The 22,985-nt window shown below is 52.3% G+C and overlaps 2 protein-coding genes across 7 annotated transcripts; both read right to left on the bottom strand.

Annotated features, from left to right (window-relative positions):
- Positions 1-2,967: 2,967 nt before the first annotated feature.
- On the bottom strand, positions 2,968-11,177 carry ABCF3 (ATP binding cassette subfamily F member 3). 3 transcript variants are annotated; one of them, XM_065875959.1, is made up of 21 exons: positions 11,062-11,177; positions 10,686-10,833; positions 10,466-10,545; positions 9,913-9,959; positions 9,649-9,746; positions 9,425-9,547; positions 8,993-9,259; positions 8,600-8,680; positions 8,452-8,511; positions 8,294-8,350; positions 8,159-8,181; positions 7,993-8,048; positions 7,672-7,872; positions 7,495-7,571; positions 5,189-5,233; positions 4,976-5,108; positions 4,264-4,352; positions 4,068-4,159; positions 3,748-3,880; positions 3,522-3,609; positions 2,968-3,432 (listed from the first exon to the last, which is right to left on the bottom strand). In XM_065875959.1, exons 1-21 carry the CDS (start codon positions 11,132-11,134, stop codon positions 3,274-3,276), a joined length of 2,130 nt encoding a protein of 709 aa, XP_065732031.1. In that variant the 5' UTR covers positions 11,135-11,177; the 3' UTR covers positions 2,968-3,273. The 3 variants fall into 3 exon arrangements, with proteins under 3 accessions (XP_065732031.1, XP_065732032.1, XP_065732033.1); XM_065875960.1 differs by having other exon boundaries at positions 10,704-10,833; positions 11,062-11,134; XM_065875961.1 differs by having other exon boundaries at positions 10,686-10,738; positions 11,069-11,134.
- A 1,727-nt stretch (positions 11,178-12,904) lies between these two features.
- Positions 12,905-21,943, bottom strand: AP2M1 (adaptor related protein complex 2 subunit mu 1). Of its 4 annotated transcripts, none has more exons than XM_065876895.1 (12): positions 21,776-21,943; positions 19,746-19,862; positions 17,624-17,889; positions 16,830-16,912; positions 16,427-16,432; positions 16,100-16,235; positions 15,868-16,009; positions 15,240-15,359; positions 14,999-15,134; positions 14,798-14,895; positions 14,173-14,284; positions 12,905-13,513 (listed from the first exon to the last, which is right to left on the bottom strand). In XM_065876895.1, the coding sequence occupies exons 2-12, from the start codon at positions 19,817-19,819 to the stop codon at positions 13,379-13,381; spliced, it is 1,308 nt and encodes a 435-aa protein (XP_065732967.1). In that variant the 5' UTR covers positions 19,820-19,862; positions 21,776-21,943; the 3' UTR covers positions 12,905-13,378. The 4 variants fall into 4 exon arrangements, with proteins under 4 accessions (XP_065732967.1, XP_065732968.1, XP_065732969.1 ...); XM_065876894.1 differs by lacking the exon at positions 21,776-21,943 and adding an exon at positions 19,222-19,281 and having other exon boundaries at positions 13,379-13,513; positions 19,746-19,819; XM_065876896.1 differs by lacking the exon at positions 16,427-16,432 and having other exon boundaries at positions 21,776-21,880.
- Between the last annotated feature and the right edge of the window lie 1,042 nt (positions 21,944-22,985).

Below are 22,985 nucleotides of genomic sequence, written 5' to 3'. Positions count from 1 at the left end.
CTGAATTAACAAACTCTCACTATTTAGCACATGGTGCTAGGAACTGAGTGATAGGGCAGTGTGGCTACTCAGAGCTGTGCTCTAGAGCCAGACTGTCCTGAACCCCTCCCACTATGTCAACTCCATTTCCTCATCTATAAAATGGGGATAACAACTGTGCCAGTTCATAGGGTTGTGAGGGTTGACTTAGTGCAGGTAAAGCACTTACTACGGTGCCTACTACGTAACAAGAGCGCAATAACTATTAACTGTCATTATTTCCTTAACATTGTCATAAAAGAAAACAAGGAGACGTTTGAAAAAACAAAAAAAAAACAAAAGAACCTGGCCCCTTTAATCTGTCTCTTATGTCCCAAAGCTTTGCACCTCCACCTCCGCTGCTCTGACCCCATATCCTTAGGGCTGGGTTTCGGTCATAGCCTGCTTGTCTCCTGGCCTCTGTGCTTTCCTTCTCCAATGTCATTCCCTACTTTTTCTCAAGTAATTTCCCCCAAATATTCACTTCTCAAGCATTCTGATTGAGCACGTCTTCATGTGCTAGGCACAGTAGTGGTTGCTATAGTGGTCGCTGCCATGAGCTTTCGGGAATGAAGGACTTGCCGCACTAGCTGCTGAGCACTGACTGATGGCAGCAAGTCCTCAGCTGTCACCACTTAGGGGAAACTGCCTCAGCTGAAGGAAACTTCCTCTCCCAATGTCCTCACAGCTCCTTCTGGTGGCAGCCAGCATCCAGAGACTGTTCAACTCAGTGGAATAAGGCCGGACCCACTGCCTCAACTCAGAAGATCCCTGCCAGCTCCAGAATGTGGGGTTGATTGAGGCCTTCACTGGGCTTGCGTCAATACCCAACTTCTCCCTCTGCTCAATCTGGAGCACCTCCTCCCAGTAAACATACCAATCTCCTCTTCAAGCTGCTTCCCAGGAAACCCAACCTGCGACAGGGACAGAAGATGAAAAGATGAGCAAGCCATGGTCTGGCCTTCAAGGATATCAAGGCAAAGTGGGAACTACAACCCTAATAATGGCAAGCAGCTTATAGTGAGGGACACACAAAGTGCACTGAAGCCCACCTGGAGGGGGGCGGGGTTGAGGGGAGTCCATCACTCCAGGTGGACCCTGTGGGATTTCCCAGACTCTGACATCCAGGCTGCACACCCAGGCTGGTGCCGAGCAGTGGTGCGCTGATGTTGACATTGTTTGGTTTGCATCTGTGGGTGAGCCAGGCCCAGGCCTGGGGAGTGGCTCTTAGTAGAATGTTATGTTCTAAATGACGAACTAGACTGGGGCATGACCAGTGAGGGTAAATAGCCCTTTCTCTACTCGGCTAAAATTTGCCTGGAAACCAGTGAGAACTTACCTAAATGTTGTCTACATCCGACGAATCTCAAGATGGCAATTCCACATTGAAATAAACAGTTCTCTGACAGGCACCTTCAAGTGCCTTGTAGACTTGTATGGAGGAACCCATGACCCTTCTGCACCCCTGCACTCTGCCTCCCACAGGGGACCAGTCAGGTTGCCTGAGAAGGTGCTGGTGAGTGTGGTAAGGCCCGCAGAAGCAGGGACAACAGGATTTCAATGAAGACCCTGCAGACAGGTCTTTTAACCGGGCCAGCTCCTGACTGGCTTTAAGCCTCCAGTAGAAGAAACAGCTTCCCAATGGCTGGGGTTGGACAGGCTCTCCATAGTGTGGAAAGGGTAGCTTCACCCACTGTGTGCCAGATTCCTCCCTTCTCTCTGCCCTGTGTTTTCTGGAGTGGACATGGCTGACACTGCCTTCATTTTCTACCCATCAGGACAACCAACTTCTCCCAACTCCCCACCTCTAATCCCCCAAACTTCACCTTACACACTTACTGTAGGGTCTTTCTCAACTGCTGCAATTCATTCACCCCAACTTTCTAAGGCCTGCAGTAGGCCTGTGTTGTCATATATACAGGCTCTTACATAATGCAATCATAAAATTGGGAGCCAGCTTAGAGGCCATAAGAGCCCTTCTCTAGAGAGCGGTGGGGCTGAACAGTCCCAGAGGCCAGGAACTATCAGAAGGCAGCCTGAACTATTAAGAAAGTTTTTCCTTCTTTTGAGCCCAAACTTGCCTACCTCTGGAGTCATTCAGAAAAAATTCACTACTTTTTCATAGGATGGTCCTCCAAATCATAGACTGGTCACAGGAATCCATTTGAGTGCTTCTGTAGGGGCCAAGGAGAAGGTGTTCAAAAAGGCCAACTTGCTGTGGCTACCCTGCTAACATAGGTGACCCCTTCTACTACCAGTAATAGAGTTGGGATTTGATCATAGATTCAACTCCAGTGCTCTTCATACACAAAGCCACCTCCAAAGAAGCAGATTCTGCCACAGAACCTTCAGCAGCACTTCCAGGGACTCTAAAAGAATTGGGAGAACTCAGACAGGGACCACAAGCTGGTAAGGGGTGAAAGTGCTGAGAGTCTGGCAAACAGGCAGGCACAGACCCTACACCAGCTAGCCCCAACTGGCCCATCTGCAAATCTGAGGTTGGAAGAGAGTGATGGGGCCTGTGAGAAGGCTCTCAGATCAGAGGTCCAGATCAGAGAAGAAGGGTGAGCCTGGGCCAGAGACCACTGGAGAAAGCAGTTGGCAAACCATGCTTGAGGCCAGGTTACAGAATCAGTTTACTCTCTTAAGCAGTGGGGCTGAGACGGCAGAACCCAGACCCCTTCAGCTGAGGCTGAGCCCAGGCCAGAGGGAACAGCACCGCAGTGATGTAATATGCCTCCCTTCATCACTAGCTTGGTCCACTGCAAGGCCGACGCCCAGCGGCTTCAATGACATCTCTGCCCAGGGGCAACACTGATACTGCCATGGCCTCCTCCACATGACCGACACAAATGCCACAGGAAAATGCCATATCAGAGAGCCTACACTCCTCAACCGTGGGCAAACAGTGTAGCCCCGCGCCAGGGAGCAGCAGAGGCGAGGCGAGGAAGATGCAGGGAGATTTAATTTACATGTGGCCACTCAGAGCCCAGTCGCAGCTGGGGCAGTGGGGGAGAACCTAAAATCCCAGAGGGCAACCCCATTCCCTTCCTCTTGGAAGACCAGTCCTTAAAGACCCTTAGGTGGGGCTCCCTGGGTTGCGCAAGAGGACGCTCCAATCAAAAGGAGAGATTTAGGAATAAGGCTGTCCCCAAAGTTGGGGTAAGTCCATGGCCGGAGATGGTTGCCTACGTGGTGGCCCAGGGGTCTGAGAGACCAGTCCATGTCCTGGGCACAGTCCTCAGCTTGGTGGCCCTAGAGGAAGCCCTCACGGCGGAACTGTTCCTGGAGAAGAGCTCGGTACTGGTCAAATCCCCCCTCGACCCGGGTGACGCCGCCTCCTTCACACACCCACAGCTCTTGGCACACCAGCCGGATGAAGCGTTCATCGTGGGACACCAGAATCACACCACCCTGAAAGACAGGAGACCAGGGAGCACTCAGGGGGCCCCTAAGGGGTGCTGAGGCCTGGGAAGGAGTGGGCAGTGTGAAGGTACACTCACCCTGAAATTGTTGAGAGCGCGGCCCAGAGCCTCAATGGTCTCCATATCCAGGTGGTTTGTGGGTTCATCCAGAATGTAGAAGTTGGGGCTGGAAGGCAGAACCCAGGAAGGTGGGAAGTTACGGGGGCTGGGAGAAAAGGAACTCTGATACGAAGGCAAGACAATCATTTTCCATTAGGAAAGAGTGGGAAAGGGGAGAGCAAAGCTCTTGAAAAGGACGCCTCACCAGGGCATGGTCATCTGAGCAAAGGCCACCCGGCTCTTCTGGCCCCCAGACAAGCTGGCAACAGGGCGCACGGCCAGTTCTCCAGAGATGCCATACCGGCCCAGCTGGTGACGGTATTCCTCCTCAGGCCGTCCTGGAACAGGCCCCACCCCACCGTGTGGGTTCTCGGCCCAACTCCCTCCCTTCACATTCCCCCCAGCTCCACCCCCAATGCATATGTCCTCACACCCAGCGTCGGGGGGCTGCTCAGCAACCCCAGGTAGGCCTAGCTGTAGGCGTCAGGCCCGGCCCTCCTTCCCCAACTCAAATCCCTGACGCACCGGGGAACTTGCGTGCCAGCAGTTCCACAGCACTGACATTCAGGTCCAGCTGCTCCACGTGGTGCTGGCTGAAATAGCCAATCTTCAGATTCCTGCAGGCAGACGGAAAGGTGGAGAGAGGGCATGGAGGGCAATGGCCATAAAAGAGTGCAGCTACAGCACAGGAGGGTTTGGAGAGCGGCGATGTGGGCCCTACCTGTGAGCATGTCTGATGCCCCGAACAGGTGCCAGATCCCCCATAAGGAGCTTCAACATGGTAGACTTCCCAGCCCCATTCTCCCCAACCTGTAAGAAGTAACAAGAGAATGTAAAGAGCATCCTTGTGCGGGATACAGAAGTGGAGGAGATGAGAATGGGTCTCAGCTAGTCCCAGGGACTCCAACAACTAAAAAAATATTCTTAAGGAACTATAGAAAAAAATGAAGGAAGATGTAAAAGGGACCAATACCTAAGTACCCACTAAGTGCAAGGGAATTAATTCTCCCAATAACCAAGTGGGTTAGACATTATCTCCATTTTAAGGATGAGGAGACTGCTTAGTAACCAAGCTAGGAAATGGCAGAGTTAGGAATCGAAGTCTGACCCTGAAGCCCATGCTCTCTCCTCTATGTTCCACAGTTTGAGGAAACTCAGAGCTGAGACCAGTAAGACAAAGTACTGCTCTAAGTATTTATAAAATACCACATGCCAGGCTCTCCATCTATGCTGCAGAGCGGCCCTGTGAGGCTGGAGGAGGGGCCAGTACAAGTATAGCAAAGTCCTCCCCCGGGAGGAGGGGCCAAGTATAGCAAAGTCCTCAGCCCAGGCGCTGACTCCTACTCCTGGGGACCTTCTCCCCCATGTGGCCAATCCACACCACATACAGGGGTGGGAGAGTCCAGTCCCAGCTCACGCAACAGCAACCATACCACACAGATGCGGGATTCAAGATCAGCAGAGACGGAGAGACAGCTGAAGATGACATGCTTTGGGTCGTAGTAGAAATCCACCTCATCTAGCTGCAGAATTGGTGGTGAGAATTTCTCAAACCCGTCGGGGAACCTGCAAGGAGTGGGGGTGAGGAGCACGAGGGCAGCCAGAAACAAGAGCTTCCCCACCTGCCCCTCTGGCCCAGCACTCACTTCATCACTACCTCCAACTCCTTGTCCACGGGTTTCAGCTCCGGTCTGAGGAGAGAGGAGACAGACTAGGTTTACAACTTTAAAAAATAAATCTGTTTTTATCACACAAGTAATATACATGCCGGAAAAATAGGATTCTTTTTTTGGTAGTTCTTTTGTCCTCCCTGTTAATATACTGTGACGTATGTTTCAAGGTCACAAAACCCCTACCACCAGCACATCCAGAAATATTGCTTCAAGATTAAACCTCCAATGCTCTCCTGGGTATGTATCCGAAAAAAATGAAAACACTAATTCGAAAAGATACATGCACCCCAATGTTCACAGCAGTATTGTTTACAACTGCCAAGATACATAAGCAACCTAAGTGTCTGCACATCCACAGATGAATGAATACACACACACACACACACACACAATGGAAAACGACTCAGCCACAAAAAAAGAATAAAATTTTGCCATCTGTAACAACATGGATGGACTTGAAGAATATTATGCTAAGTGAAATAAGACAGAGAAGAAAAATACTGTATGATATCACTTATAGGTGGAATCTAAAAAATAAAGCTAGTGAATATAACAAAAAAGAAACAGACTCACAGATACAGAGAACAAACTAGTGGTTACCAGTGGGGAGAGGAAAGGGGTGGAGAGGCAAGATTGGGGTAGAGGATTAAAAGATACAAACTACTATGTATAAAATAAATAAGTTACAAGAATATATTACACAACACAGGGAATACCGCCGATATTTTACAATAACTATAAATGAAATGTAACCTTTAAATATTGTGAATCACTATGCTGTACAAGTGAAACTTATATAATACTGCATATCAACTGTACCTCAATTAAAAAAACCTCCGCGGCTTCCCTAGTGGTGCAGTGGTTGAGAATCTGCCTGCCAACGCAGGGGACACGGGTTCGAGCCCTGGTCTGGGAGGATCCCACATGCCGCAGAGCAAGTGAGCCCATGTGCCACAACTACTGAGCCTGCGTGTCTGGAGCCTGTGCTCCGCAACAAGAGAGGCCACGATAGTGAGAGGCCCGTGCACCGCGATGAAGAGTGGCCCCTGCTTGCCCCAACTAGGGAAAGCCCTCGCACAGAAACGAAGACCCAACACAGCCAAAAATAAATTAAATAAATAAAATTTAAAAACAAACAAAAAAACCCTCCAATGCTCAACACCATTAGTCATTAAGGAAATACAAATCAAGATCACAATGAGATATCACTTCACACCCACTAGGATGGCTAAAATTCGAAAGACAGATAATAAGTGTTGGCGAGAAGGCAGAGAAATTGGAACCCTCATACATTGCTGGTAGGAATGTAAAATGGTGCAGCTGCTTTTAAAAACAGTTTGGAGGGCTTCCCTGGTGGCACAGTGGTTAAGAATCTGCCTGCCAATGCAGGCGACACAGGTTTGAGCCCTGGTCCAGGAAGATCCCATATGCTGTGGAGCAACTAAGCCCATGCGCCAACTACTGAGCCTGCGCTCTAGAGCCCGCAAGTCACAACTACTGAGCCCACGTGCCACAACTACTGCAGCCTGTGCACCTAGAGCCCATGCTCTGCAACGAGAAGCCACCGCAATAAGAAGCCTGCGCACCGCAACAAAGAGTAGCCCCCACTCGCCACAACTAGAGAAAGCCCACATGCAGCAACGAAGGCCCAACAGAGCCAAAAATAAATAAATAAATAAAATAAAATAAAAACAGTTTGGCAGTTCCTCAAAAATTTAAACATAGAATTACCATGTAACCCAGCAATTCCATTCCTAGGTATGTACCCAAGAGAACAGAAAACATGTCTACACAAAAACTTGTACACAAATGTCCATAGCAGCATTATTCATAAGAACCAAAAAGGGGAAATAATCCAAATGTCTACCACCTGATGAGTCAACAAACAAAATGTGGACTATCCATACAACAGAATATTATCTGGTCATAAAGAGGAGTGAAGCACTAATCCATGCTCCGACACAGTGAACCTCGAAAACATTATGTTAAGCGAAAAAAGCCAGACACAAAAGATTACGTGTACAATTCCATTTATACGAAATGTCCAGAATTAGCAAATATATACAGACAGAAAGTAGACTGATAGTTGCCTAGGCCTGGGGGTAAGATTAACTCTCCAAGAGCAGTAACAGAATATCCTGCCTTCCTGCAGGGGAGGAAATTAAAGTTGGTTTGTAGAAAAGGGGAGATCTAAAATGGGAGGGCAAGGGGTGGCCTACAAAATGAGGGAAAAAATAAAGAGACATGAGTCAAAGCCTGGTCAGAGACACCGTACTCACAGCTTCTCCAGCATCTTGAGTTTGCTCTGCACTTGAGAGGCTCTGTTGGCGTTGTAGCGAAAGCGGTCAATGAAAACCTGCAGGTGGATGAGTTCAGGTACTGTTCCGCTCCCTCACTCCCCACAACTCCAATACCCACGGGATGGGGCAGGTCCCCAGCGCCGCCTGCTCCCACACCTGGATATGCTGGCGATACTGCTGCTGGGCCTCATATTCACGCTGCTGACTGAGCAGCCGCTCCTGCTTGCTCTTGATGAAGGTCTCAAAGTCTCCCCGGTAACCATCCAGCCGCTGGCTGTGCAGGTGGATGATGTCTGTGGCTATGGCATTCAGGAAGTTGCGGTCGTGGGAGACGACCAGGATTGTGGAGGGCCACGTCTGAGGGGGGGGGGGTCACAGGATGGCAGGCCCAGTTTGGGAAGGCAGTCAGCTCCCAGACCCCAATGGTCTTGGAGGCAGACCTTTCCCAGACTTACTCTGGCACCTGTAGGCACTCACCTGCAGGTAATTCTCCAGCCACAGGATGGCCCTTACATCCAGCATGTTTGTGGGTTCTGGAAAAGTGGAGAAGGACACGTTTGGGATAGAAGGGCTAGAGAACTGGGAACTTGGATGATGGCATGCTTTTGCACCCCAAAGTCAGGGTGCCCCATTTCAAACTCACCATCTAACAGCAGCAGATCTGGCCTGTGGAAAAGAAGAACACAAGGCTTGAGGTTTTAGGCCAGCGACTTGTTGCCACCCCCCAAGAGCCAAGCCCATTCTCCACAGTATCCATACACAGGCCCAGGAGACTCACCTAGCAAACAGAGCCCGGGCGAGGGCCAGTCTCATCCTCCAGCCACCTGAGAACTCCCTAAAGAGAGACAGAGCTGCATCACAAGGGCGAGTGTTCACGAGAACAGGCAGAGGCAGAGCCAACAGTGTTCAGAGCCGAGAATGGTAAGGGCCACTCACCGCGTGGGCTGCTGCTGCATTTTGGGGGTAAAGCCAAGCCCAGCAAGAATGACTGATGCTCTAGGAGTGAAGAAATTAAAGAACCTGGTTGGAACAGGTAACAGAAGGGAAAGATGAAATCTGAAGAAAGGAAGGGAATTTTAAATACCTGGCAGGTGCTTTGTCAGCCTCAATCTCCTCCAACTTGGCATAGATTTCTGCCAGCTGTGCAGCTTCTGAGCCCTCGGCCCTAGGAATCGGGGAATGGCAATCAGCCTGAGTAGGCGCAGTCTACTAGTGTATCCTGCACCCCAGGACAGTTGCAAAGCAGGCCACTGGCTGCCTTGTTGCCTGGACAGGAACAGAGCACAGGAAGGACTTGCTCATGGCGGTGAGGGCAATGGGCACTGTGCCAGGAACAAGGGATTTACAGCCCCACAGCGCCAAGTTCTAAGATCTGCTGCCTACTAGGACGGGCACACGAATTGTGGATTGTGCCAGCACGGCAGGTACTCTGTGAAGCACAGCTGCTGCTGGTCAATCCCTCGCCAGGAGCCCTCACCTGCCAGCAGCAATCTGGGCGCTGAGCTCCCGCTCCCGACGCAGGAGATCTTCTCGCACCGTATCACTCTCCAGCACACTCTGCAGGGCAGGGGTGTCGTCTCCAGCAACCTCCTGTTCCACGTGCAGCAGGGAAATGTGGGCTGGAACCCGCAGGCTCCGGGTGGCCAGCATCTTCAGCAGCGTCGTCTTCCCTAGTCCATTCCGACCCACCAGCCCATAGCGGCGGCCCCATGCCAGGTTCACATCTGCTCCAGCCAGCAGTACCCTGCAGAGGTGGTAGGAAGGAGACAAAGGGTACTCTAGAGGTAGTTGCACAGCAAGTTTAACAACAGAAACCTAACTATTTTTAGCCCCATTTCACCTCTCCTAATTCTCCTTTAACTGGAAAAAGAAAAATATCACCCCCACTCCCCCACTGCCACTCCCTCACCTATCGCCAAAAGACACATCAAAGTTCTCAATTCGCACATCGTAGGATTTGTTCTTGCCAGATGATTCCAACCGACTCTCCTTTCTGCTGCCTGCCTGGCTGGCTGATGCCTCTTCCAAAACTCTTTTAAAGGGAGAAACGGATGGCTTTTAGCACTCCCAAGCACCCTTCCATCCCAAAAGAGACTGCTCTGCTCTCTTCTCAGCCCTTCTCACTAAACTCACAGAGGGCTGCTGGTCTTGAGTGTGTCCTTCTCTGAGCGCTTCTCCTGCTTTGCCTTCAGTCGAGCCTCAGCTTTCTCTAGCTTCTTTGCATTCACTGTCTAAGGGTCCAAACACAACCATTTCATCCTAGGGTGTAGGCTTGGAGACTCAGGAAAAAACAATCAGAAATCCCCCAGAAAGATACTCCAATATTTAGAGATAATCAACTCCCACTCCCCCCCATAGATACAGCCCTCTCCTTTTCTTCCTCCTCCCCCTCCTCACCGAGGACTGTTCCCTCTTTAGCAGGCCTGGAAGTTTGGTGCCACAGTCTGTAAGCATAAGAAAAGCTGTCACCTTCTCCCTAAGGGAAGGGAAACTAACATTTTGAGTAACTAACACAAACTAAACACAGACACATACATTTAAAGGAAAGCCTTACAAATTCTGGAGATAGGTATCATCCTCCCAACACTTAAAAACAAAACAAAAACTCAAGTCGCAGATTAAGGATACAGAGACTGGGAGCAGACAGGCAACTCTTACAAGATCATGCAGTTGGTTAGTAAGTCGCAAAATTGGGGAGTGAACCCAAGACTGTCCAGCTGCAAGGCCCATATGCTTCCTACCACATCCAAGAGCTTAGAGAACTCTCCAATCCTAATCCCTTTATTAATGGGCTCATCTGCCCTCTGTAAAGACATCAACTAGTTCCTACAACCTTGTTCTGTGGAACAGAGGTACCACAAGAGTCCTGAGCTCCAGGGGGCAGGTGGCTAGGGGGTGGAGGCCAAGAAAAGGACACAGGGCAGCTAGTTCAATCTTCCCTCACTCTCACCGTAGCTCTCTGTTATCTTTGACAACTGGATGGGGGCGTCTAGTAGCACCTGGCTGTTTCCCTGGGTCTGTGGCTCAGTCCTTGAGGATAGGGATAGAAAGCAAAGAGTTAGAAGTGGAGGAGAAAGCTCTGTGGCCGTCAGACCTTCCTCCCTCACGTCTCCTCTCCTGACCGTCCGCCCTCCCATCTCCCCCACGAATATCCCTGCCCTGGCACGTACAGGCGCAGAGTGTTGTACATGCGCTGGCACACGGCCCTGATGCCCGCGTCATCCTTGCTGTCCCCGGACACCTCTTGCAACAGTTCCCCCACAGCTTCCACCAGGTCATCCACAGACTCGAAGTCCGCACTGCCGCTGTGCAAGACGCCTAGGGCGGGCGTGGCAAGACGAGGAAAATACCAGGTAGGGTGGACATACAAGCAGTTTTAATCCCCGTACCGCGGCCCCAGTCCGGGCTCCAGAACCAACTGGCCCTCGGGACAAGAGGTCACGCAGAGGAGAGGCCTAGCAGCGGTCCCCAGCACTGCCCTCCCTTAGTACTCCCCCCCTGACTACCACTTCGGCATCCCCAGCGCGTTGATTCGGTTCGGCTCACCCGTCACGTAGTCGAAGACCTGTCCGTCAATTTCGGGGAACTCGCTCCGTAGGATTTCAGCGCAAGTCGCCATGTTCCAGTTGGGATCCCGTCCGCGCAGTCGCCGTGAGACCTCGGCCAAGGCCCGCCCCCTGCCCGTCCCCGAAATCTCGCCCTTCCTTCCAAAGCGCATGCGAAACGGTAACGTAAGAAATGCGCAGAGTGCGCAGAACCCGGTGGGCGGGGTGAACGGAGCTGGAGGAACGGTGCGCAAGCGCCGCTCAGAGTCTACGCTGAGCCACACTTTCTGCGCTTGCGTAACCCTTTCCACTAAAAAATTAACCACACGTGCGGTTCTCGCTGCCTTCTGGGAGGTGGAGATCCTGCCGGCGGCGGGGGCGGGGTGCAGAGAAGCTCGCGGTTTATCTGGGAACCTCCCAAGGAGGGCGGTTGATAAAGCACTTCGGCCGTGCTAGATTCTGTACGCTCACTTGAGGCGCGTCAGCCGCTGCGCACCTGTCCGGGTCCATTTTGGAGCTCGCTGAGAGCTTTGCTGACTCAACGCTGGTCCCTGAGCTTTTAGAAGCCCCTGGCGCCGTTCTGTGCAGCCGCGCGTTTTGTTCCGGTTCTCTGGCCCTACGGGCTGCTTGTCTTGGTCAGGTAGCCAGCCCGCCCGCGACCTGCACTCAGTCCTCTCACACTTGACAGCTCAGCTGACTTCAGCGAATTACGTCCTCCCACCACCCCCGGGGCACTGCCTCACTGACCGCCACGGGGCAAGAAAACCAGATCGACAAGGTCTGTGTAAATGCACTATTTATTCCCTACCTACACCCAAAGCAAAGAGACTTCTTCGTACCCTGATGCTGCTACTGCTTCACATTTAATGTGAATATTCTTCCAACTGGGCTCTAAAATTGTCACCTAAAGTCACAACGTTATCCATCCTTTTGGCATTGTGAGGAATCGATCCTGTTATTTCCATTTTATATGAAACACAGGGAAAGTAATTCTGACGGGGAAACTACAGAACTATTTGGTTTCTTCAACATTGCAAGAGCTAAGGGAGAACCTGTGATTTTTAAGATTTAAGAAGCATTCACCAATCACAATGGACCTTGTTTGGATCCAGATGTAAATTGTGAAAATTTTTGTAGGACACTTGGATTAAGCACGAACAGATTGGATGTGATATTAGGGAGATGACAAGTTAAACCACCATGATGCGACATGAGGGTTCATTATATATTTTCTCTTAATAGATGTTTTAGGTTTAAAAAGGTTGAGACCAAGCGAGGGAAAACCAGTGATGGCAAATCTTTATCTGCTCCAACACATCAGCAGATGAAGCACTCCCCTCACGGACTCACTCACCACACAATTCTATGGAGAGGGGGAGGCACAGAGGGAAGAATTTTCTAAGAAGCCTGGGAAGAGTCATTTTTCCTTTTTACAACCCACCCACTGAGGCCTGTGAAGCCTGAGTAACTGCCAGGAGGATGGAATTAAGAGGTCAGTTTCTAAGGAGGGCTGGAAAGACCAAATGTAAACCTTGCTTAATCTCTGCTAATTAGAAAAATACCTGCCTAAAGCTGAGAATGATTTTAAGGAAAGAATCTCTACCCTCAGGGAACCGGGGCCAGGTGGGGCTGCTTGTCCTTGAGGCTATTTTCTCAGAGGAGATGGGAGACCTGGGGCTAACACCTGTCAGGGGCTTAGATGGCCCTGAGGGACGTAACAATTGAGACAAAAGAGAGTTTGGAATAGAAAATTCTACTCCTGGCAGGCCAAGTAAGACAGGGGAGGACAGTCCCACCAGACCCCCTCCCCATGTACCTTCCACTTCAACATTTAGCCAGCAACACCATTCTACAGAGTTTATTAGGTTTATAACTGGACAAAGTTACACGTTGTACAAAATGAAGCTCACACTATCCCAAAGCAGAGTAGGAATCGAGGGCTGGGGATCTGTTACTGGCCTTTGGGGGAACTCCGAGGTGAGGGGCAGCCGACCCTCCCACTCCAGAGAGATGTGGCCACAGGGCAGGGGAGGAGATGGGGCCCACCTGGCTTTGGTCGCAGAACTCAGAGCCTGGCACGGGGCTGGGGCAGGCAGATGGATGGAGGAGCAGGAACCTCAGAAACCACCCTGCCCCAGGGAGCCCAGGGACTGCTCCAACAGTCCCGCTCACAACGTGGTTGGTCCAGACCTAGACGAAGGGGCTGGTGCAAAGGGAAGGCAGCAAAGCAGGAGGGAGACACTGACGTGTGGTGACCAAGGGCACCCAGACTCGTGGAAGAGGGTGGGTGGGGAGGCGGGCTAGCTGCCACTAGGTAGCTAGCAGCGGGTCTCATAAATGCCGCTGCGGCCAATGTAGCGCACCCATTTGATGACGTCGTGGTCGCTGTAGTTCAGCTTCGGTTCAAACACCTTCAAGTAGCGCACCTTGAGACCAGAAGGCGCGAATGGCACCTGGGCAAGGAACAGCTCCAGTTAGGAATGTGACCTTCCTTTCACTGCCGCTCTCCTCCGGGAAGTTCCATAGCCTTGCCCTACCTCATCTCTCTACTACAGGTGTCTGAATGATTGGGACCCTGAAAGAAGCTGAAGGAAGCTGGGGTGGTGAGGGGTCCTCTAAGAGGTTACTAAGGAAGAAAGCATATCCAGGAGTAACTAGCAATCACTTGGGTTTGAAGTCAGGCCCTGCCTGTGATGACCTGAATCAATTCCTTTAATGAGCAGGTAGCAGCAACCAAAGACCTGCCTTAGAACATACTATCCTGCTTAATACTAGGGACTTAAACAATGAGGTGGAAAAATTACACGTCTAATGTGCACAGAGCAGTCAGCCCATTTTCCTGTCTGTAAACTTTGTGTCTTACCTGACATGCAAGCTATTTCAGTTTTCCCTAAGAACTGTTTTATGACAAGCCAAAGGAAGTCAAGGATTTTTGTCGGTGTGAACAGCAATTTCTAGTAGGAGGCCTAAGGCGGGAAGGAATGGGTCTGTGAATGGAAATCACTTCTCTCTGGGCCTGTTTCCTCGTCTGCAAGGTGGTAGGCGCAGAGGTTGATCTGAATGATCTCTAAAGCACACCCTGCCGTGGCTCTAGGCCCCTTCTCTGCCATACCTCAAAGTTCATTGAAATGGGGGGTCGAGCCCATTTCTTCTTGTCGTTGGTGGGCAGAAGCTCAATCTCAGCGCTGATCTGCGATTCCTTCATGCCTGCCATGCGCTTGATCCTGGGAACACAGGGGCCCTGGTAGCCTGGAGGAGCTTCAAGGGGGGTTGCCCCTTTGGGGAGGTTGCGGGGTGGCAGGGAAGAGAACCCAGGAGCTTGTGGGAGGTGCTCGGGCAAGGAAATGTGGTGAGGACTCTGATAACCTCTTGCTATGAAACCTTGGGTCTGTTATTCCTTTAGCACTGTGGGCTGCACGCAGTTCCTACTTAGATACACGGCCATGCTATCCCTTGCTCTCTACTTCACAGAGGTATTGCAAGGGCAAATAGGGAAATGTTGAAGAATCTTGATAAATGCATGCATGCATGCATGCACCCCAGTGCAGGCATGTGCACACTTACACAGAGGTATAAGGGGTGAGAACACAAGCAAAGGCTCCTAGAGAAGCAGTCACCCCCGTTCCCCCCCACACACTCACTCACTCACTCACTCACAGGACGAAAGGTGAAACTTAACAAGAGGGTACACCAAGGCATCTTGAGCCCTGCTGTGGCCTCATGAAGGAAAGACTCACTTCCACACGATGGCGTTCTCGCTGGCCTTGTACTTGGCCTTCCCCTTCATGCAGATCACCTGCACCCCACTGGTGTTCAGTGGGGTTGGGATCCTCACCTAGAAGTGACACACCTGTCAGGGAGCTCTGTCAACCCCTGACATCGGCTCCCTTTATTCCTGGAGACAAGTGCTTCCTCCTCCCCAAGTCCCTTATCCTCACCTCAATCTTCTGAGCCAGTAGTGAGGGCTTGAAGTTGGACTTAATGACCACCTTGACCTCCAGCTTGGTGCGTCCCACTTCCCGAACTAGCGGGATCACTCGGAAAGGAAGGATGATGTCCTTGGTGGTGCGATACCTTTAGGGGTGTGAGACCTTCAGGCTGGCACAGCAGAGCCTGTTCTCCTCCCTCTCCCCCCATCTCTGCCAACAGCAACCCCTGCTCCTCACACCCCAATGGCACCTCATGAGCTCAAATTCTCCGTCTGGTGGGATGAAGCTGATGCTGCGCTCCGAGTCAAACTTGCTGAGTCGCACACACTGGTGGAAGGTACAGTCGTCAATGGCAATTGATTGCTTCCCGCTGCAAGCAGGGACAGAAGGTCTCCTCATTGGTACAAGAGACTAGCACGAGAGAGTCGGGCTGGGAGATCAGCCCACCCCCAAAGGCTGCCAGAGCCTGGATAGGCGTGCACTATAATCTATGGAAAGCTATCAGAATGCAGCTTTCTGACTTGCGGGTCCCTGTCCCAGAGTTATGGATGAGTGGGAGCTTTGCAAACTCATCATCTTTTGAGAGCTCTGCTGCTTGGAACCCAAAAGTTTCAGGCACACTGGGCAGGGGCTATCAGTATGTACAGAAGAATCTTGGTCCTTGGGATCAAACAAAAGGGCTTACTCTGAGTAGGATGAGGACAATCCCCTCATCTCTCTTAACACAGATACCAAGAGCAACCAAGCCAAGCACACCCTTAGGAAAAGGGAGTTTGCATTACTGCAAAAATGAAATCCAGAAGGAACCTGTGATTCACCAGGCTCTGCTCAGCCCTCCAAGGTCCACCCTCTCCCACCAGCTCCCCTGCCTCAGGCACCTCTTGCTTGTTTCATCAGCTGTGCCTTTGCCCTGCTTCTCAATGACAATCTTGTCATTCATCCCAAACTTGCACTCGGGCATGCCACTCAGGTAGCTCTTCATCACCACCCGGCCTGACACATGGGCGCTCAGCACCTGCCCTGGTGATGGACAGATAAACAGGAGCAGCTGAGTCAGGACCAATATCCTGCCCTGGCCCCCATCCCGCTTCATCACCAGAGGGCCCTCACCCTGTGGGGACATGAGGAGGTTCACACTCTCCAGCACATCCAGGAAGAGCTCGTTCCGGCGATACTTGATGCCCTCCCGCCGCCAGCCAATCTGCCCGGTCACCTGGCTGGTGATCTGAGACTGCTCTTCTTTTGTCTACATGGGGAATAGAGACAAACAGCAAGGCCTCACTCCTCTCCCCCTTCAATCCACTTGTCTCCATCCCCACTCCACCCTCATCCCCTCTCCCTTCTAGTCCCCACCCTGTGACCCATCTTCCCCCATGGGGCAGCGCCTGGAGAAAACTGAGCAAAGCTGCAAGGGTGGAAGCTGAGGGAACAGCTTACCTGATGCTGGAGAACACAGGGCCAACATGGTGCCCACAGGAAGCAGCAGAGGAGCGCAGATGGGAAGAGGCAGGCAGAAAAGAAGGAGAAGGCTATGAGGCCTGGATCCTAGAAGAGGGCCCAAGCTCTCTCCTCCTGAGGAATACCAAGCCTCCAGAGCAGTCCACACCCACCCTTCCCGCAGTGTAGAAGGAAACTGCTTGAGCAGATGCTGAGTTGGCAAGCTCCAGGGGTGGGAGAGGGCTACACAGAGCAAAAGAGGCCTGTGGTCATGGCAGGAGGCTCAGGCCAGCACTTCCTGTCTGGGGCAGGCTCATGAGTGAGCTCAGACAACGCTTGGGGGCCAGCGGGGATGAAGGGAGGTTGGGCTCCACCCTGACTACAGCCTATACAATTTGAATACCTGGCTCTTGATGCCCTGCTGGGTGATGAAGGTTTTCAGCGCGCCTGTCTCTGAGTTCTGTGGGTAGCCAAAATCTAGGATCTCTGCAAAAGGAAGGGAGCCATCAGCTCCTAGAAAAAGCGGAAGGCTCCTTTGATCCAGTCCCTCCCTTGGCCTGGATATATCTGGCCAGCGTGGCTCCAGAAGACATTTAGGCACCATCTGCAGCAAAGTTTTAGCATTTACTCTAGGATTTGTGCTTTATAACAATGAAAACATCACTTTTTTTTCAAATAGAAAAAATCAGCAGAAGAGCTGCATGGCCAGTGAGTGAGAGGTCAAGAAGCCCTTAGCCCTGAAAAGACAGAGATGTTGGGAAGATGAAAGGACTCTGTTCACTTAAATCATACCCTACAGAGGAAGAGAGGTAACGACGTGCCCGGAGGGGCCTATATCATCTCACCCTTGTCTAGGCTCTGAGGCAGCTGTTGCGATGGAAAGCTGGGAGGAGAGTCAGTGTGGTAAGGCCCAAACCACAAAGATAAGAGGATGAAATGTGCTTAACTGAACTGCAGGAGGACCAGCCACCAAAAGACCTTTTGGTCTTCCCCTACCTCCATTCGCTAGCCTATTTTTGTATTCACTTCAGATCAGCCTTTAGTTCTGGATTTGGACTGTCCTCCTCAGAGCTCAAAATACCAGATAGTCAGGAAAGGAAGTTCAGAGGGCACTGGAGCCTCAGACCTGCTCCCACCTCCAGGCCAGGCCCCAGCAGGTGCATCCCCACCCTAGACCCACTGCCCTGCCAGCCTCACCATCCAGCAGCTCATATATGAGCACAAAATTGTTCTTGATGTTCTCTTCGCTGATCTTGCCAAAGTAGGCAGCCATTACGTCACACATCTTATAGAGGAATTCGAAGACCATGGCAGCATTGACATTCTGCTTGGTGACAGCTGCCAGCCAGATGTTGGACCGCTTAACATGGAAGAAACTGGTGCGAGCAATGTTGGTGACGGGGCTGCGCACCTGCTGCCGGGCATGGATAACATTGACCCGAAAGGCGTCCACTGCGTTCCTCCTGAGAGAAAAGGGTGCAGAGGCTGCTCAGTACATGGGCAAACCTCACTCTGCAGGGATCAACCACAGCTAACAAACAGCCACCCCGCTCTCTGCTGAAGTCTGACACGCACTCTAAAGCCAATGCCTAAACCGTTGGGGTGGTTCCCTAGGGCTCCTCCCAGTTAGGGCACGGGTGGGGGGGGCAGCGGGGAGGGCCAGTGCTAGGCTGATATCTGAAGGCCACGAGAGGCAGGGAAGTCAAGTGGCAATGACAGGACGGCAGATATAACCACAATAAAGTGAGGTCCATCAGGTTTAGAGAAGTACGTTCCTGACTTCCAGGCCTGGCCCCAGTTTTCCTGCTGCCACCTCTACAGCTTCTCAGTAAGCTCCAGGCCCAGATGAGATAGAGACGCTGCTGCTTCTCCAGTCTTTCCACTAGTGATCCCACCAGTGGGGAAGGCTGGCTCCTCCAGAAGTTAGACAAAGCCAGCGTGACTTCAGGGAAGGCTCTAATCTACTGAGGGAAAAGCCGAGGGGCCATGGAGCTGGGCCACCCCATTCTTGTCCAGGATCCAATTCCAGGGCAAGTTCAGGGATGAAAAAAGATGAACAAAACAACGATGTGGGGACCGGGGTGGGGGGGGGGCAGGATCCCCCACCCACCTGTGCCTGGGCAGCAGCTTAACAGGCCGCTTACCTATTGCTATGGCAGCCAATGAGATGGGATGAGAGAAATGATGCCAGCAAGAAGAGGGGAGTGACAGCAACGAGAGAGAGGATTAGACACCAACACACTGGGATGGGCAGCACACACCGTGAGGTGGAAGCAGACGGGCAACAGGCAAGGGGTGGAGAGCACAGCAAGGCATGCAAGATGGTGTATGCCCTGGCCTTGGCTTAACCAGGCCCATCCAGGGTGCGAGTGGGGTGTGGGTGGGTATATGCAAGCCAGGCACTGCCACAACCCTAGCCCATGCCCCACCACCAGCCAACGGACAAACAGCCACAAAGACCAGGCTAGCCCATTAGCCAAGAAACCGGGAGCCACTGCAGCAGGCCCATCTCTGACTGTCTATTCTAAGCAATTCCAGGAAGAAAAACAGGGCAGCATGAACCAAAGGAGCCTAATCTCGTTAGAGCCGCTGAGGCTGGGGTAAGTCCCCTCTGTCAGGGAACAGCAGTGGCATTCAGGGTGGGGCAGAATGAGAAGCGAGGCTGTGCCTCCTTATAGAGGTCTGAGGCACACAGGACAAGGAGCTGTTCCCAGGCTACTCTGATAGGCCAGAAAGGCAGCACAGCCTCCCTGCTCATCCCTCAGTGACCCGGAGAGTGTCTCAGGCTTGCTCACCACCTCTCCTCCAGGAATGGCCCAGAGGAACTGAAAACAGCTGAGTCAGCAGCCTGACTCCTGAGAAAGGGAAAGGCTTTCAAGAGTCCAGTGACGACTCTCACCATGAGAAGGGCTTGTGAGAGCAAGACTTAGGTGGATTAGTACCACCAGCCTGACCACTGACTCCACCCGCTGGAGACAGATCTCCCTTCTCCTCAAAGGAGGGATCAATCTGCCCGGCCAAAAGCACTCAGCTCCAGCAACCAGGTCTGTCACTGCAGCAAACAGGAGGCAGGAAGGGCAGGGGTTCCTAAGACTGTGGGGGGCCTGCCTTTTCACAGGTCCCACCAAGCAGCCAACAACTGGCTGCCTGGCCAACACCACCAGACCTAATGGGAACCAGGCTGTATTAGCTGAGCTTCCAGGATGAAGCAAGGGGTGGGGGCGGTCCCAATCAAGCCTCTGAGAGAAAGAGACCTGGTCCTGCATGCTGGGGAGGTGGGTGGGGGTGGGGGCACAGCTGGCTCAGCCAGGGGACTCACCCGATATCATCTCGGTAGACTCGGGAGATGAGCACCTCCCCCTTGTGATTATAGATGAATAAGCCTCCAATCATGGCGGCAGCTCAGTCTCTGCGGCCCATCGCTCTGAGAACAGACCTAGGAAGGGGGGGGTCAGGGTAAGGGAAGGTCTCAGAACCCCTGCCAATGTCCCCTGTGGGGCTGTATAGGTCACTGGCTGGGCTTTTTTTCTGACTTGATCCTCCAGCAAGTGACCCTGCAGCCCTCCCAGGCATGCCCCTCCCCTTAGCCAGGCTCCAGTTCCTGTTTATCCCATACTGGAAGGGAGAAAAGGGAGAGGGACTGAGGCCCAGGATTCTAAGGCCATTTTGACCCCCCGCCCCTTTTCTGGGGCTAAGCCCAGAGTAGCCCCTCCCCCATCTCACAGTGCTGAGCTCAGCAAGGCCCCTTCCTGTGCAGACTCTCACTCAGGCTCTAGCTGGTGAGTCACGGTGAAGGCCTGCCTGTGGCTGCAGGAATGGTGGTAGGAATTACTCCAGTTGGTTCAGGCCTGGGGCCCCCAGGCAAAGCTTTAGGAGCACCCAGTCCCTCAGGCTCCACTACCCTTCTGAGAAGGCACCAGGGCCCGAACCTCCAGCTCTCTAATTCACAGAAGTCTAAACATTCCAGGAAAGGGTGTGCAGGGTGTGGGGAGGAAGAGAGAAGGAAGGTCTTAGGCCCTGACATGGACCCAGGCAGTCAGATAAACAGGCAAAAGAGCAGAGTAGAAAAGGCCCCAGCTCTGACAGACTACACTTCAGTGACCCAAGCTGCTTATTAGTTATTTTTGACCACCTCTCTTTTAAAAAGAGACGCTCCCTCTCAGCTCCCAAGTGCAATGAAAATACAGGGGTGTGGGGGAATGGGGTGGGTGCAGGTTCATAAAAATCAAGAGATCCTTCCAGTTGAAATTCTGTGATTCCAGACCCACAGCATAATTCGCTTCTGACCCGAGTGCCTATAAACGAGGGACAGAATCCCTGAATTATCCAAATTATTTGGGTCAAACTAATTTAGACTGCAGTGAGAAAAAGGGTTAATTTAGTTCTAGATTTCCTGGATTAGCCCTGGTGTTAATTTCACAGGGGGCAGTTTAGCAGACTTTTCTAAACTGGAAAATAAAGCCTATTACTGTGGCAGTCAAGGTCTCCCAGACTGCGTGAGAAGTCTCTCAAGGTGGTGGACACATCCCATTCCTCAGTCCCAAGGAGACTGGGAGAGGAAGCGCAAAATGGAGGTAGAGTCCTGGGCAAAGAACCAAGTTCACAGGTATCAAATGGTAGGGAGCTCAGGGCATCAGAGAAGCAGAGGTGGGGCCCAGGAAAGGAATGGCATATTTAGTTAGGGGACAGACTGGCAGCAACAGCCAGGAAGTATACTCAGGTGAGCCCACAGCGGCAACAGGTATGGTGGGGGCACCTGGAGAAGAGAGTTTCCAGTATGTCAAAAGTCAAGGCTTTAAAGAGGAAAAAACGGCAGGGAGAGACTAGTAGTGGTGAATAAGGGAAAGCTGGGTAGACGTAGCTTGCTGTGGCTGTGGCGTGCAGGTGTAGAAGCAGGCGGGGGTGGTGGGCTTTTCGCCCTGGGGAGGAGGACGTCGCGGGTAAAGATGGTTCCAGGGAGTGCGGGGGCTGTCACTCAACTGCGAGGAGGGGTGCCGCAGGGTGGGAAGCTTGTCCTTGCGCCGAGAGGAGGAGGCGCCGCGGGGTAGGGGGTTGTCACGATCCTAGGGAGGGGGCCGTCGCGGGGCATCCCTGCTCTGGGAGGATTCCAGTAGGGTCCCCTTCTCACGGGAAGCTCCGGGCGGGTCAGGTGGAGGGCGCCGCTCAGCGCCCGTCCTGCAACCGCGCCCGGGGCGCCCCCGCCCCGCCGTCAGCTCCCTCCCGGATCTGAAGACTGAGGCCACTCCCGGGTGTGGACTGCTTTCCGCGTAGCGCAGTGCAGGGAAGAGCAAAGCTGGGCAGCCAGGCAGGCGTCTTCCTTCACCCCGTACGGCCAGATCCCTAACTCACCTGGTGTCCGCAGGCCCCTGCTCAGCCAGCCTGGCCACTCTCCGGATCCCAAGATGTCCGCCCGCCCCCTGCTCGCCTGCCCGCTGCCTCGGCTTTCACTGCAGTGCCGCGGCACCGCCCCGGCCTCTGCTGCGCGTGCGCATCCGCCGAGGCCGCAGACTACAAATCCCGTCAGGCCTCTCGGCCTTCTCGCTTACAATTATAAGCCCCTTAAGTTTGGCAAAACTACAACTACCGCGGCCTTTGAGAACCTTCGAAGGATGGGGTAGGCGTGCCTTGGGGGAGGGGTAGGAGTGGCCTTATTCAGCCCTACCCGAAATACACAATCCAGAATACGCTGCTACACTCCTCACTTCATTTTCCCCATTGAGCATTCTGGGAATTGTAGTCTCTGCAATCCCTCCTGTTCCGATTTCTGTGTTTCCGAGAGCCTCAGAGGATTAGTGCTGGTTGTTGAGGCCCGGCTGTTAAGCCTTGAATTGCTGTAGGCCTTTTCAGTCTCCAGAGTCCGAGGACTGGTTGTCCTCACTTTACACACACGCGCCGCGCGCGCACACACACACACGACTTGGCAGTAGAAGAGTTTGTACTGAGTTTACTGCTTTATAACACCACCTCTGATTTTCCCAAGCTTTTTTGCATGATATATTTGTTCTAGACATGAGCCTTTTCCCAGGGATCAAGACCCAAGGTAGGGGGCAGGGTGTGAGGCGGCAAATATTTGGAATTAACTAGCTAAAGCTTTTCAAAAATATGTCTGTTCTACCTCAGCTACACCTATGTGACTGTGAGCTCCTCAAGGCCAGGAGGACCTGTGCGCCTTCTAGTGACAGGCATATATATATTGCTTAAAAAACCGTTGGCAAGTTGAATTTAATTTGACATGGGATTTGAAACCCGTTCTCTGATGGACAGTTAATCTTCACATCCAAGCTGAGAAGAGACAGAGCCAATCCTGGCACATGAAAGGCCTTCCTGGCTCTTGCAGGACCTGAAGAACATCTGTTGGCTCTTCTCTTTCTGTAGGAAAAGATACCCTGCTGCCTTCCCTAGGCAGGGCTGAGCCCATCATGAGAGGAACGAAGGGCACCAAACGGTAAACCTAGTCGCAAACCTTACTGTTCCTAGCATCCTCCTGCTAGAAGCCAGAATATGGCAGGATGATCTGACTTCCTGAAAATCGGGGTCACAGCTTTAAGCCATTAAATGA

Source organism: Phocoena phocoena, chromosome 4 (assembly GCF_963924675.1).
Source record: "Phocoena phocoena chromosome 4, mPhoPho1.1, whole genome shotgun sequence".
In the NCBI taxonomy this organism is placed as follows: domain Eukaryota; kingdom Metazoa; phylum Chordata; class Mammalia; order Artiodactyla; family Phocoenidae; genus Phocoena; species Phocoena phocoena.
This window is presented reverse-complemented; position numbering and strand designations above follow the sequence as displayed.